This window comes from Chaetodon auriga, chromosome 14, assembly GCF_051107435.1.
Source record: "Chaetodon auriga isolate fChaAug3 chromosome 14, fChaAug3.hap1, whole genome shotgun sequence".
In the NCBI taxonomy this organism is placed as follows: domain Eukaryota; kingdom Metazoa; phylum Chordata; class Actinopteri; order Chaetodontiformes; family Chaetodontidae; genus Chaetodon; species Chaetodon auriga.
The window spans coordinates 12,222,528-12,239,341 of NC_135087.1; the positions used below are offsets into that span (position 1 = coordinate 12,222,528).

Here is a 16,814-nt window from a genome sequence, read left to right on the forward strand (position 1 = left end):
AACACCATGGATATATATACACACCTACACACTTTTAGGACAGGAGTCCTGTACTTACAGACTGGACGTCTGCTCGTGGAGCTTGGTCAGCTGCGCCCTCCATGACTCAACCCTGGCTCAATGGAACAGACTTTGTGTGTGTGACTTTGTGAGTTTTCTGTGGTCTCATAACACTATGATGCAGCAGCTTCACACCAGGCGTCATTGACACTCCTGTATAGGCTGAATGGACGCTGACGCACGGTAGCAAAAGTACAGCGCCGCTCTGGCTTACAGTTTAATACTGATGCACTATTACGTCACTGGAGCTACAAACTGTGAAATTTGGTGCAGCACTGGAGGCAGATTGGTGATAGCGAGTGAAAATATTGTCCTGATCCGACAGTGCTGCAGTAGAAACCTGCTCGACATTTGATTGTTTGGAAATGAGAAGCAAGCTGTGGGTTTCTGAGAGCCCCTGCAGTGGGCGATTTTAGAGCAGACCCTGCTGTAATGTTATGAGTAATGTCACAGCCAAATGAGCTGGCAATGAATTCAAAACATCACGTAGAGGACAGCTCCATGTTTATCCGTGCTATTGTATACCAAACCCTTTAATGTACCTTCGACAAAACTGTACAATTAACCTCTTTCTCTCGCACACACACAAACACAGACACATACATGCACTCACTCTGTAATATGACGAAGTGTGAGAACAATGTCATCTTGAGCTAATCTGAGGAAACGAGTGGAAAAAATTGTTTTTGCTCAACTGTGTTGTGTTGACACAAAGTCCCTGTTTACGCGTAATTGGTTAAAATGCTTTTCAGTGATCCTAACACAAGTGGACGGCTGAGACAAACCGCAGTTCATACCTGTGTCTACAGCATTCATACAGCCTTTTAACAGTGTAATTCAATTATTTTCAAGGACTTTCAAGCTACCTAAACACAAAAACTTCCTAACCCTTGAAGCCTCTATCATCACACCTAAAGTGTCACTATAAATACAACTGTGAAAAATTAAGTTTGCAGAATTCCTTTATACCCACAGCAATCAATGTACATTGTCAATTTGTTTATTTTACCAGCTGCTCATATTAACTCTGACTGTATGTTTTGATCCTGATTATTTAGTCCAGGCTTATTTCAATGCAAGGGGACAACAAACAAACATGACGATGGGATCGCTTCATTTCAAAAATGAAAAGATTTCAATTCAAGTATATTCCTAACACTGAAAAGATAACGGTTAAAACTAGGTATTTTACAAACTTTCAAGACTCTGTCTGAACCCTGTGTGTATAATGCATCTCCAAAGTGTCCTACTGATGACGTGTTCAGATTTTTTCATTTTTCGGATCAAAATGCGTTTTGGTGGTCATTTACAGTCTATTTAACACTGTCCACTTAATATCCTATCATGCAAGATGCACTCTAATACCAAGTGTAAACATGGTCAAAGTAACATTGTGTCAAGGTACCAGTTCATATCTATTTTCACTGTATGGAAAGATTTTTGAATAAATGAGATATTAACAATTTCTAGATAAAGCAATCAGATTTTATGTGGTGTTACTGCTGGAGCTGCACTAAATAAAAGCATGTCAATGACTGCTCTGTGAGGATAAATAAACAGTAAAGATAAAAGTAAATAAAAATGTCTATAACTACGCGTGAATGTCAGCCAAACATATTGTATACATGCTTATACACTGATGACAGGTCACTCGGTGAGTTTAACGAGTATATAAATGATGTGAATCATTTGCTGTGGCTGACTTATTTGTTGTTTCTGAAGCTTTAAACCACATCTTGCTGTTGTCACGAACATGGTTTGGTTTCTGTTTTGTTGTCACGATAAAAACTAAACCATATCCATGACAACTGAGCAAATCCAATTCATTGACGGAGGCCATGAGATGTGGTTGAAAGCTTCAGAAAAACCCATAGAGCTTTTTTTGGAATTTTCTTTGTCAAAGTGCTGTTTCAAAGGTCATGAGTTAACCATTTCCAATATGCTGTGGTCTTTATAGTCATCAGATCTCAACCCAATAAAACACCTACGGGAAATTTTGACGTGTCAGACAGCAATTGCCAACCCATTCATCAAAGCACCAAATGAGGGAATATCTTTTTGAAGAATGTTAATCCCTGCATCAGAGTCCTGGAGTCATGTCAAATCTACGCCAAGGTGCACTGAAGCTGGCCCGACACCTTACTAAGACATTTTTGCTGGTTTCTCCTTTGATTTGTTCACCCATGTGTACAAATACTGAGCGTGTATGGACCTGCTATGATCTCCCTGAGTTTGGGGTCCAGGTTGACGGTGCAGGGCAGGAACATCTCCACATCTCTGGCAGTGAGGACGGGGGTCCTAGAGGAGAGGAAGACCTCAAAGCTGCGGACGTCTCCGTCGATCTCCAGCAGCGGCTCCACATCCTTAGTGGTGGGGATGTTCTTAGAGAGTCTTCAGAGGAAAAGGAAAGAGAAAAGGGGCATTTTTTAGCAGGAGTTGAGTAGTGGTAGTTTGCTAGATGCACTCAACATACTGATTGTCTAAAAGTATTAATAATTTGGAGAACAGGACTTGGTTGCTGCATCTTCAAATTCTGTGCAAATTGGAAATAAAAGGAAACCAGTACTGTGTCTACAACTCTTTATTGTGGAAAACCAAGTGCTTTTTTTTTTTTTGGCAATGTTTAACTGGCATATGAAAAAATGTCATCATGTCAGTTTAGACTAAATTCTGACTGCTAGCTTCATTGTATAAAGCACAAAGCATTACCTTCTGATGAAAAAAGAACAGAGGAAATAGCAAGCAGTACTGTTAAGATTGAAGAGATATGCAACGGTCATCATCATCATGAGAGCAGAGAGATAACTGGATTTAGAGAAGGCAAGATAGCGAAAGGGGGGATGTTTGAGGACAGATAGAGTGAGGGACGTTATCTTTTCTCAGCAGAGGAGGAAACCTGAGAAGATGACAATCTGAGTAATTTAGCAAGCAGCAGACGGAAGCACGTCATGATGCACTACTACAGTTAACATGATGTTTGTTATCACAGACTCTAAGTAAACACCATGCTCTGAGATTGTTCCATCACTGTGTGATATAGTTTTTCCTGTATATACTGCAGACAACATTGCATTACATTAAGACCGTCAGATTAAAACAGCACACACTACGTTGAGTTCATCACTAAAAAATTCTGCCACCATATAGTATTAACTAAAGCTTAAACCAGTGGTTTAGAAGTGTCAGCAGCATCTCTGGCATGATGAATACTGAGCATAAATACTGAAGTGTTATGAGGTGTGGAAATCCAATTTCAGCTGCACAAGGTTAAAAAGACATATCAGTTTAATCAAGGGTAGTGTAACGTGGGTGAGGCTACAAGAAAAGCAAACACCAACAAGCTAGAGCAATCAGTACATCTCGTTAATCCCATCATTCAGACATGAAAATATGAAACATGGAGTGACTTATGACACCGGCCATTCATCACCAGAATGTGCCGCTCTTATCAGATGAATGAGGAGACTCCGGCAGGGAGCAGACATTTTTCTCATCTCTGCCTCCATTTCTCATCAGATCCCTTCATCATTTTCTCAGTGGATACTTTTCTCTCCCTGCATCCTTCCCTCCCTTCCAGTTCATCCCCAACTCACCCTCCTCCCCATGCATCAGCAAGTCTGTGTACTGGTATGTTCTGCTGAGAACACGGGCTGATGAGCTGGGTTTTTCCCTGGGTCTGATCTGTTTTTGAGAGCGAATACAGGCTGCCCTTTCTGTGACTTGATTGGATGATTAGTGCCATTGCTGCAGCACGCTAGCTATGTCAGAGTGAGGTCAGCATCTGGCGAGGGTTCAACACAGCACACTGTTAGCTAATAATCCAAACTATCAGATAACCTAATCGAGTTAACAAACTAGCCAATATGTCCACTGTCCGCCCAATCCAGCTAGGTTCTCATACCTCAGGGAGGGCTAGACAAAAAAAAAAGACCTCAGAACAGTGGTGGGGACCCTTTAATCCAAAACCCAAGGTAATTCATATATACAAAAAAGCCAATCAGAAAAAAAAAATTAGACAGCAATACTCTTTTTCAGTGATAAAAGAAAGTCAAATAAAATAGCAGGTAAAACACATAATTCCGAGTGGTTCCTGAATGCAACACAGATGTGGCAATCGATGTCACATCAATGCATCATGGTGACTGTCAAGAAAACAAATGTAGAGTGTTGCGCTTTGCAATAGAAAGGGACAAATGATTATGTTTTTGTTGAAGTAACAGCAAGCCAGTGTGCCTCTCAAGCGTCATTATAGCTTGAAACATGCAAAACTGGATGAGCTACTGGATAAATGGATAATGCTCTTTGGAGGAGTTTGGGTGCCAAAGAAGTAGCTTTCACAAGACCATATTCTGACAGAGACAGTGTTATGCAGGCAAGTTTTGTGGTGAGCAAGCTAATAGCTAAGTAAACCTGAAAACCTGAAACCTCATTCAGAAGTAGAATTTCTGAAAAAATGCCATGCTGCGAGGAGAGGTGCTAGCATCGGACAAAGTAAAATTGTTCCAAAGTGTCAGTTTGCCTCAAAGAACTAATAGAGATGAAGGGAAAACCTGTTGTGAAACTGTGGTGAACATTATCAAGTTGCTCTCAGACCTGAACCTCAAAGCTGCAGCCAGCTTCTCAAGTCTCTGCTTTCAAATACGAACTCATTTAAAGCAAAATTAAAACTGCAGCAAATGCAACTGGAAAGAGGAAACACTGTGCATTGTCCTACTCTGCAAGAACAAAAGCCTGCTGTGACATCTCAATATGCTGGTGAGCGTGAAAACTCCTTCAAGCACTTGATGAGAGGCTTCAGGACATAGAAAGTAAACAAAAGGAACTGAATATATCTGCTATGCCATTTAATGTGGAACCAGCTGGATATGCCTGACAACCTACAACATTAAATTACTGATTCCTTTCAAAACTGACTCTTGCAAAAGTTTCGTTCCTCTCAAGACTGACCGACCCAAACCTGGAAAAACAGCTGCAAGTAGCATCATCACCACCACTACCATCTGACATCAGACGCCTCGCCAAAGGGAAGCATTCTAGCTATCACCCCTGCTTTACAAGCACACTGCACTACGACTTACATCATTTCCATTCTAGGCTTTTAGCTGATATTCCTGTCCAGACTGCTTACAGTGAGTGAACAGGTAGGGGTCCAGTCTTGTGTTCAAGGACATTTTGACAGGACAGATGGCTGGTGATGGACACATCTGCTGTTACAGGGCTCAAACCTGTGACCTTGTGGTTACAGGATGTCTCTAACCAAATGTAAAATCCTGGCAAGAAATACAGGGATGGGAGTGTCATAGAGAGGCATTTCGACATGCTTAAAGTAAAAGTGAGTAACTCAAATGTGTAGATATTATACATTTTAATTCAGAGTTTCACTAGAAAGCTGGATTTCACTCATGACCGAACTCCCTCTATATTACATGATTTTTTTTTAGGTGGTGAAGGAGTGCAATCTTAAATCAATGAGGCTAAATCTATATTTTTACATTCATACACCTCTTCCCAGTACTGTTTGGTCCTCCTGCAGGGATTCACTGCTCAGCATACCAGGCCAGGTGGGTCACCCCAACCCTACTGTCCCCACCCGACTGTCAGTACACACACAGATAGGCTGAAAGGAGAGAGAATAGGCTGTGAGCAGAGAGGACACAGAGGCACAGCTGGGCTCCTTTGGACAAAGCCCCCTCAGTGTTCCTTCCATTAGAACCTTTAACAAGACCCAAAGGGTCAAGGAAGCTCCATTTTGGCACACAGACGAACCCTGCTCATGTGACCTCTGCTGGGGAGGATGAGTGAGACCTCTGAAGGCACAGATGTTACCTGCATGTACACACACACACACACACACACCTATAAACAGCACCAGTGATCGGCGCCAGTGCTGATTCAAACAGCAGCGTTGACAAAAACAACTGTGTAATGTCTGCCACATACACCTGGGCAGTGATGATGGAGAAATTCAAAGGCACAGATGAAGGGTGGAGTGTGTGTTTGTGCGCATGTGCAAATGCATGTACAGTATGTGTGGGTGTTTGGTTCCTTTTCCCATGAACTGTATTAACCCATATGCAGACTGAGAGAAGCCTGTGCTTTTCCCCATTTCCAGCTGGCTTACTGCTGTTTATTTGTGGGTCTGTAGACACAGACCAACAGGAGCCAGTGACTCACACACACACAGAGACACACACACACGTACGCACACACACACGCACGCACATGCACGCACGCACGCACACACAAGGGGCACTTCCTTTTGCTATATAGAGAACACCCTCCAAAGACTTTCTAAGGAATCTTGAGTCTTTTTATAGGACCATCTAACATAACTCAGTGGCATGTACACACACTTTTGTTGCACTCTGCCAAAACTGAGAACAGACAATAACAATCAAACTCAAACTTAGAGAGTTGCAGTGATATTAGACACTTTTGGCTACTTAAGATTCTTTATTTCATATATTCATTTATTATAGCCAAAATAGTCATACAGCTGATAATAGAACTCATGGGTCTTGCTTTATTATCACAGCCTTTGGAAAAATGAGACTAAGTACAAATACATCCTTCGTGTACATCGCCCAACAACAACTGCATCCAAGAAGCTAGCTCCAACAGTACATAGTTTGCTGACATACGTGTTTGCTCTGGCCTGCTGTCGTTCACTGCAAACATGCAGTAGCAGAAACAGCTGCATCTTCCAAAGACAACCAGGAGCTGCTGAGAACAAATCAAGGACATCCATCACTGAGTTACACCCAGACAGATGGAAAGAAAAAAGGAGAGTCAGAGGTCCGTTCCTTTCATTCCCAGCTGACTGCTCAGAGACAAAGTGAAGCCACACTTCATGACTGGCCTTGTAAGATCATTGGTAATGATCACAAGGCACCAATCAGCGGATGGCTGAAGGAAAATTATAGAAAAGCAAAAAAGGAAGGCAGGAATCAGAATCGTTGCACAACGAACAGCACCCATTAAATGACAACAGCAGTTTGTCAATTAGGTCTAACCACTTCAAATGACATCCTTTGAAGTTAACTAATGATAAGTTGTTGGCCTTGGCATTAAGCAATTGACACAAATCACTTCAGACTTAGTCATCCACACAGTGAACAGACGAGACAGACAAAATGAACAAAGCCATTCTTATCAGCAATCAGTTGCCAAATGACAAGATGGATGCTTGGGTTGGAGTGCCAAGGAAACCGGCGTGCTACTTTCAAGCAGACCGAGGATGAGTGAAATAAAGGCCGTCAGGCATCCCGGCAGCCGTCCCAGCACAATGGGTCCATTGACAGGACCCAGCTTATAGCAGCAGCAATACAGGCACTTAGGCCCAACCACTCTCTGTGTGGCATGGCCACTGGGAGCTTTCTGAGCTTATCCAAATGCTAATAGGTCCCAAAGCTGACTGGAGCATAGCCTTTCTTCTCCACTCAACCTCCCACACGCTGCAGCTGACGGGAATGAGCAGAATTCATCTCTCTATCCCTTCCGTCCACTATCTGGGCACTGAAAGTATGAATGTGCCACTTGACTTTGCTTTACAGCTGCCCTCTGTGCTTACAGATGACATGCGCATGCACACCACAAAGATGTGGTCGTGCTGCCAAACATTTCCATAAAGGGGCCCAAAGACAGAGAGAGATGCCTGCAGAACAGACAAACGCCTGTGCGCATTGTGTTTGAGAAGCTCAAGCGTTTCAGCGTCAGACACTGTGAACCAGTACAACAGTGTGTGGGTGAAGAAGTTAACCAGGCCCGAGTCCGCCGCATTCCTCTCTTGGTCAGAGTCATGTCAGAGTCGCTGGCACAGTGTCTGCCAAGCGTGTGGATGAACCCAGTGAGGCCCTCTCTGGGAAAACAGTGGACAGGCGGACAGACCAGCAAGCTGGCGCGTGGACTCACAGCATCAATGCTGAGAGAGGTTATTGTTACAGTGGGAGCTGCCAAAGCCTCCACCACCCCAAAGGCAGAGGGGGAGAGCAAAAACATGTTTTCACTTTAGATGACGCCATGTTCTTTGTCTCCTTAAAATCCAGACTTATTTCCTTGATTTGAATCAAATGCTTCATGTAATGTGGACACCCTCTGTCTCTGCTCTCTTCTCCGTCTCCAACTTTCTCTATTTCTTGCTTCCTTGTCTTGGCAGTGCCAACTGACAACTTGTGGCAGCGTCTGCTTTCCATATACGTTCGTGGCAAAGTTTAGTCCAATAATTGAAACTCTCTTGTACTAAGCTGGACCTGTGCATCCCAAAGCAAACCACAGAGACAAGCAGGCTAATGGGAAACACACCAGGCTGATAAAAACCGAACTGCTTCGGAGCAAACGGCCTCCCTTTGAGACGGGCTCAGGACTTCCAGTGGTTCCCTGAAATGTTGATTAAACTCATGTGTAGCGCCGAAATGGAGCCTCCTTGTTCCAGACCCCAAAAACCTTAACTGAACCCTCCACTCCGAGTAACTAAGGCCTCATTCTTGACAAACAGTAAAACACTAAACCTCAGTTTGGTGATTTATGCTCCAGAGGCGAGTTTGGAGCATCCTAGGGCCATGGCAGAGTTCGTTCATTGTGACACTAATTGCACCACTGAGTTCATATCAGCGCATGTGGTTGTTTGATAGCTGTAATGGCCAAGTGATAGGTCTTACGATGCCGAATTAAGCGGAGTGGACGACTAAAGTGAAGACAAATGTGCTCTTCTCCAGCAGATAATGCATCTGGAATAAGTCTGTTATGGAGCTGAAATCCATACAGTGAGTGATGAATGTGACAAATAACGCTGGGGATTCTCAGGCTGAACCAGTAATCCTCCGGTTAATTTCACAGAGTGGGATGTGTGCATCGCAAATAAGATGAGAGGGGGACAGGAGAATGTCAATTAGTGCATGAGCATGGGAGAGAAAGAGCTAGACAAAGAGAGCACGTTGTATCGAAAAAGAGATTTTTACAAAAGCTTCCCGACTCCAATTTGAGTCAGAGGCGGCGACGAAAAGCCACTCTCGATTATTGAGAATCTTTCTTAGAACCTGAAGCACGTTGCTTGAGAGACCCCAGCAGACAAATCTGATGACTAAATCCTGGCGCTATATTGTGGCTGGTAGCATGAGCAAATTAAAAGCTGCTTTGCACACAAAGATGGGGAAGAAAAGGACACTTGTGATCCCTTCCAGTATAGTTGGCGGATAGGTTCAATCTTCCGCTCCCTGTCTCTGGGCTTGCTTGCCTGTCTGGTTGTTCTTTGCCATTTCAGTGCGGTTTCTACACACATGCATACACCCTAAAAGGGCCTGACCTCCATTGACTTTTGAAGGGCCAGGACGTTAACGTCAGTTAAGGGTCGGATGTGTGTGCGTGTAACTATCAAGTGTGGCCGTGGCTCCTGCGGCGGCTGAGTGGCAAGTCTCGTTGTCCACTTAAAGGGCAGTGCTGAACCCCATGCAATCCTGTGCTGCTATTTATAAGCAGCCCCTCCACTTTCCAGCAGTTTCAGCACAAAGAGACAGCAGAGTGGGAGAAAGATCAGCAATAATGTTCAACGCAAAAGAAATACCAGAGCATCAGGCCGATGTCTACTTCTCAGCCCTCCGTTCCTTACTTCTATCTAAGTGTTACATTTAAATGTTAATAATCCAACCTTGTCGGCACTGATGGATGACTCTATGACTTAAGAGCAGAGGCCAAGCAGAGGTGTAGTAAAGGCTTTTATTGTGTTTGAAATGATTCTTTATGCTTTGCACAAAAAGGGAGCAGAGCAGTTCTCTTGTTTCAGACCAATTAGACTAATCCCTCAACCTCGGCTTACAGGCAGAAATGAAAAGGGCTTTAAGGATTTTCTAACAAAGAATGCTGCATGACGTTCTTTCCGTCCTCACGTTGTAGCCTCCACACACGCATACACAATCAAGAAAAATCACCTTGCGCGCGCACACACACACACACACCTCCTGTATCACCTGTGCACACTGGCTGCAGCTGCTATGGTCTTTTTGGTTGTTGTTTTTTTTTTTTTTTAACATTTTGAACAGCTCAGCGGGGGTTGAGTGGTGGTGGAGCTGGCTGTGGCTGATTCATCACTGAGTCACCACCGCCAAACACCTGAGGGATGGAGGAACGACAACGCAGGCCCGGCCAACACACACATAGACACACACGCTCAAATGGAATCAGCAGAGGACCAGTTTCACTGTATAAACAGCCATGTGGGACACAGGGGACATGTGCATGAATCTGTGTGTGTGTGTCCACCGTCTGGACTATCTCTCTTGGAGCAGCAGCATCACCTGAGGCTTTGAATACACCTGAGACACACCAACGGCGAACTCGGCTCGCAGTAATCCTGCTGGTATCTGTTCTGATGCGCTACAGTATTAACACACTTGGATTCCTTTGCCTCGTTTTACCTCCTCAGACTGAACTCTATTCTTCTCACTCTCCTTTAATGCCCTTTCTTATCTAATACCGACCAACTCTCCTTTCTCCATCTTTATCTCACGCCTACCATACTTTCTTCCATACTTTCTTTTTTGCCTCTGTCTTTATCTGCTCATCAGTCAGGTGGTCTGTCAGCACACTGGTGTGAAGAATCAATGCCGGTGTCCTATCAGTGATGGAGCCAGAAGTCTATTGAGACATAGGTGGCTTCACACCAGCCTTTACAAATTCACACACGTCTTCAGGCCTCTTGGCAAAAGGCAGTGCAATGAGCGATGGCATTACCAGTTTTACTCCGTCTTTCACTGAAATACCTCCTGGAGGGATTGAGCACAGGGACAATGGGTTCCCTCAGAGGAGAGAGAGGGAAAAACCATTTTTGAGCATTTGCCGTGCATCTAGATAATAGAAAGTGTCACAAATGCGACAGGAATTCACATGAACAATAGGCAGTGTGGCAAAGAATAAAGACTTTTCATTTGAGGGCAGGAAAAGTTCAAAAGTATTAATCAAAAGAAAAAGAATAGGATCTCGCTATTTTTTGCAGCAAGATATTTAAGAGCTTATTAAAGGATTCCACATAAAGGGAATCACCCGCATGAGCTTTGGAACGGCACTTTTATCCCGGCACATAATTGCAACCAAATTACAATAATTGTGCCAATTAAAGTAATCCTGAATGAGAAGAGAGCGTCATCTTAATGTTTCAGTACTTGGGATAAGAGTCTCTCTAATTAAGACTGAATTGCCTGGCTACATATTCATTCAGAGTGCGATTAGTGAGAAAAAAAAAAAAAGTTTTGAAGTGTCCGAGAAGTGCCTGGCTCTAGTCACGTCTCTGAGAGGGGGATTGTTTGGTGGATGAATGCAGGGTCAAGCCAACAAAACAGACGGGGAGAGAGGATGAAGGGAAGAGAGGAATAGTTGATTTTTAGAAAGCTGTCGCATTAAAAGTAAAAGCAAAAAGTGCACCGAGATTTCTTTAACACACATATGTTGGCTAAGAGTGACACTGACACGAACAGCACGTCTAAACACCACGATTTTACCTGACAACAGTTTCTCTGCTGTGTTCTGCTTCCTGCACTGTGTGTGTGTGTGTGTGTGTGTGTGTGTGTGTGTGTGTGTGTGTGTGTGTGTGTGTGTGCATATGCGTGCTTGTTGAACACAGCCTGCATCTCAGGGCCTGATTAATTACACTGATTCTCTGAGGAGTTGGGGGTGACATATGTTCTAGCACTGGTGTGAGGGCTAGGTGTGTGTGTGTGTGTGTGTGTGTGTGTGTGTTGCATTTGTACCAGTTTTATGTGTGATCTGAGGTGCGTGCATGCATGTGTTCAAAGGTAAAGGCTTGTAGTGGCAAACAGTGTTTCTATGTGCGCTTGTTTCAGTTGCATATATTTTCCCCAATTTGTGTGTGTGTATGTGTCTGTAAGTATATGGCATGCGGTAGTTTGTGTGTATTTATGTGTGGGTGTGTGTAATGAACAGAGGATTCAGGTGCAGCGCCAGAAACACACTCCTGAGTGCGACGGGGGCATCCTGGCACAGACAGGGCACCAGATGTCAGAGCAGTGCAGGAACCTGCTCAGTGGACCAGTGACACTTTTTTTTTTTTAAATCTAGAGCTGAAAACAGGATCTGGGCGTCCAGGAATAAACTCTCTGCGGGCCCAACTGAACCTGCCCCCATACATCATTAGGTCCAAATATGTTAACCCCTCAACCGAAACGCAGAACTATTTTCAAACAAATCACTACAGCCAAAAAACTAAAAACTAATAATTAGGGACACTAACTGACACTGTTGCCTACAGACTGCACGGACAGTCCATGAAGGTATGTCCAGACACACAGGAGCTGACTGATCCCCTGATGTTGGACTCACTTACACTTCAATACCAGTGTGCTATTGATTCTCAGAGCTTTCTCTGGAACAGTATATCTTGCCTAACGTGTCACCAAGCAGCAACTGACAACTTCAAATTACTTCTTTTGTCCGATTAACATTCTAAAACCCAGAGTTACTCAGTTTACAACCATCAGAAAACAATGAAAACCAGTATTTTGATATTTGACTGGTATTTTGTTTGACATTGTCGCTACAAACGACTTAAGGAGCCAGAGTGTAAAATTTAGTGGCATCTAGAGGTGAGGTTGCAGATTGCAACCAACTGAATACCCCACTCAGTCATTTTAGAAAAGTTGATGGGGATCTAAATACAGATAAAATGGTACAAGATGACTAAAAACATAGCAAAGGTCACAACAGCCATGTGTCCACCAGCAACATCCAGAACCTGTATTTGCTCAGTCACGTGAAATCACTCAACTGAAGAGCTTCCACTAAATGTCTAAATGTAATGTAATGACTCTAAACAACATCAAGGAAATAAAAAATACAAAAGCCCATTACCAGTCATTGGAAATGGCAGGGCTGCCTTAAAGCAATAACCATGAAGCAGGAAAGAGCTAGGTTAGCTGGAGTCATTAAGTCTCTAATGGCAGCTTAAACAAGGAACAACTGACTCCTGAGAAGACACGATACTGAGAAGGAAGAAATGGTGGCACTGAAAATGATAGTCACAAGGCTGCAGGCTCCAAATTCAATTTGCTTGTGATCAAAAAAAACTGCTTTCGAAACACGGATTTAGGGTTGTTAATTTGACGGCTACAAATATGAGGGCCGGTCCAAAACACTTTTTGTTTTGTTTTCTGTTTCATTTGTGTCAGTGTGCTGGGGAGGCCATGACACTGGCTCTCTGCTTGGGGTGTAATGTGCAGTTTTCCCTGCAGAACTAGTGAGACAAACAATTTAGCTACGCTTTGTGTGTACATGTGAGTGTCTGCGTGTAAGCTTGATTGAAAATCTCCTACAGACAGTGCCATCTTTGTTGCACAGTTCTTTCCCCCTGCTACCTTGCATTAGTCTGGGCAGCCCCCTGTCTTACCGTTAATGATAGAAATCGCTGAGGTCATTAACCGATTACACATTCTCCATCAGATTAGGAGGGCTGTACTGGCCCACTCCCGCTACAGGAATTAGCGCTACACATTTTTCCTCACACCGTGTCCCACAATGATACTTCACTGCCCTTCATAGACACTTGTTATTGCCAGGCAAGTTGCTAAAAACAGCTATCAGCCATTTTGAAAGTGTGTGTGTGTCTGTGTGAGATATGAGGGAAGGTGGGAGTGTGTCTATTTTTTCTCTCTTTTCTAAGAGTTCAGGTACATGTCACAGAGTGTAGCTGTCACCTCTATCACTGAGGCACTCTTGTATAATATTTCCCCATTGTTTAGTATTGTACGGGTTAATTTTGCTTTAATTTAGAAGGCTAGGACATAAAGTCTAAACAGAGACACTGGGCCAGATTTAAAGGACTAAGAAATAAATTTGCATTTCTTTAACTGGAAACTGAGAACATCTTATAAGACGTAACTTAGTTGTATAGTTTATCTAGACTACGACTTACAAAACCTAATATTTCTGTTGCTCTGTGTATGGTGGCCTTCTGAGCTGTTGCAAGCCTTACAAAGAGGAGAGGAGAGGAAGCGCATGCTGCCTTGTGACTGAGATGCAGGGCGACAGTTGACCTATAAGGGGCTGACTCACCCCCACGTTCACTTCACCACTAATATATTCACTTAGTAACGCTCAGGGGATGTGCAGTTCCGCTGTGTAAAAATGGTTGAACGCAACAACTCATGTACAAGTATGCATGCTAAAACACAAACAAAGCACACGCGTGAGGTCTGAGCCACATTGGTCCTGTGGTGTCAGAATTAAACGAAAAAGATGCTAATCACAAGATACAAGAGACGGTCAACTTGTCAGATTCATGCGTATGCACATACACTGATGAAAGGGGAGAAGAAGCAATCCATTTCTCAAACAGACAGACAGACAGACAGTCGGGAGAAGGGGGCCTGAGGTTCTGAGAGGCCAGTCAAGTGCCCATCCATCGCTAAGGGAAAAAGACAGAATATCTCATCCAGAACAAAAAAGGGACCTAAAGAGCCTGAGATCATAAGAAAGAGGAAGAAAAGAGCAGAGCGACAGAAAAAAATACACAGACTGAGGCCTGAGCCTTATCAGCGGAAGATTAGTGCAAGAGATAAGGCCTCTAGGCAAGGCGTTGTGTTTAGCCTGTTTGAGGCTTCCTGTCATCATCATTAAGGCCGCTTCTCCGACGGCCACTGCGGACCAGAGCAGCCATTTGGAAAGACATCCAGGGAGGAGGAAGATAAGGAAAGACAGGACCATTGGTCAAAAACAAGATGATGGCTGTATTAAGTCTAACGAACGGTGTAAGGCTAATCCCATGGTGTGGAAAAGGCACTTCAATCCAGGCCTTTCAGTGGAGAAACACTGCAGAATTTTATGGCTGTCCTAGCGTATAATTTTGTGTGCCAGTTTAGTTTTCCAGATTAATTATTGTAAAAATATGGCCATTTCCTTTAGAGTGTCCACCCTACTTAAACACGAATGTAGTGAAAAGTTATTTTGCCTAAATGAACAATTCTAAAAGTCAGGCATCATCATGTCCAGCAAAATAATCCAACCTTCTGACTAAGACACTTCGTACCGTTCCATGTAACACTTGACTGCCAAATAAAAAAATGGAAGTTAATACCTATTGTCCTTTGAAAGCCAAACAGCAAAAACCTAGTCTAATGAGGCAGTGGTTTGCCTTGGAGATGGGGGAGGGAGGGTTGTCTTCTGAGTCTAGCTGGCTGACTGGCTGACAGTAACGGTCTGTGACACTTCACTGCCGCAGGAGTCATAGGCACTAGTGTATTGTGACAGAGTGCAACCTTTAAAGGCCAGCGACTGATGCACAACAGCACCCGAACCCAGCGACTCAGCCTGTGTCGGTTCCCCTCCTCTCTTCTGCGGTGAGCACGCCTGAAAGCATCCGTGACCACACACATACAAAGGCATGAGCAGTCATACTGTTTACACACACAGAGAGGTACGAGACTTTTCCTTCACTGCTTCCAAAGACGAATGAGGGTCGATTGTCTCTTGTGCACTTTTAAAGAAATGTGTCCTTTCATGAATGTGGAGATGTCCAGGCTACAATACTGCCATCATTTGCGTTGTGCATTATGATCAATTACAAAATCTGTCTGTCAGTTGCCAATTAGTGTGGCACTCACAGCCATAAGCAGTGACCATGGACTACTGTAGCCCACATTGAAAACAAGATCCTCTACTGCCACCTGCTGGTGAAAGCTACTTATACCAGTATTTCAAAGAGAGAACGTCAAGAAATATGATTCTCTATTGGCTCCAAGTCTTAAATTCTGTTCTGACTTTTTGATCTCGTCAGGAAGGTCAGGACACAGGAGCAACTCTGCAGCGATGTGCTTACGATGCTGGGTCTCTTAAGCTAAATTTACTGGACCTAATTTCCATTTTATGGTTTAAAGTATCCTCAGGCTGCTTATGTCATGCCCCAAGTTTTAAAAACAGAGAAATGGACAAAACAAGAGAGAAGAAAGGGAAAAAAGGGAAATGCTACAAAGAGAATGTACTGAAGAAGCCAGTACACTTCATAGATAAGATAAATTACTAAAGATGAAGTGATTGTGCCTGTCTGTGTGTGAGTGTGTGTGTGTACCTCTCATAGATGGTCTTGAGAGCGACCTGGTCAGACACTCCGTCAGTCTCCTCCAAAAAGAGGATGATCCATGATGTCCTGTAAGGCCACTCTTCCGTCAGGTTGATCCATGATGCCAGTCGGTCCCAGTTGAAGATGATCTGATTGGCTCGCAACAGACGACCTATCAACAATAGATGGAGGATTAGTGGCCTTAGAAGTCACTGGTCTACTCTCACTTCCAATCTGCCAGAGAAAACAAACCTCTCAGGGTTGTGCATCCTGTTGATGAATAACCTGCCCAAATTTGTGGCATTAAGAATAAAGAAGTGGGTTTGTAACTGTAACGTCATTGGTTTGAATCATAATCAACAAACATCACTGAGATTATTTTACAGAAGCTGAGGCTGCTCTTACATGACCCACTGCAGCATTCTGATATACTGTCTTTACAGTATATTTCATATGTATAACTTGTTATATAAGTCTTCTTGTGTCAACTTTCACACAAGCTGGTCAGCATCAAACTGTTTTCCACCTTTCAGACTGTTTCTCAAACTGCTGAGTGGATGTTACACTTGTATAAACTGACATCAATATTTCTGAAATTGCGTCCATAATTTTTTAATCCTAACATGCTGCTATGTCATTATTACAAATGGAAATACTATTTATGCTGAATTTAAATGCCTGTCTATAGACTTGCAAG

At 43.4% G+C, this 16,814-nt stretch overlaps 1 protein-coding gene across 4 annotated transcripts in view; it reads right to left on the reverse strand.

Moving 5' to 3' along the window:
- Positions 1 to 16,814, reverse strand: part of kidins220a (kinase D-interacting substrate 220a) — a 46,744-nt gene that overhangs the window by 10,314 nt on the left and 19,616 nt on the right. For all 4 annotated transcript variants that reach the window (XM_076748896.1, XM_076748895.1, XM_076748894.1 and 1 more), the window contains exons 23-24: positions 16,127 to 16,289; positions 2,273 to 2,451 (exon numbers count right to left, since the gene is read on the reverse strand). In XM_076748896.1, the coding sequence (XP_076605011.1) occupies positions 2,273 to 2,451; positions 16,127 to 16,289 (342 nt within the window). The remainder of the gene's footprint in view (positions 1 to 2,272; positions 2,452 to 16,126; positions 16,290 to 16,814) is intronic.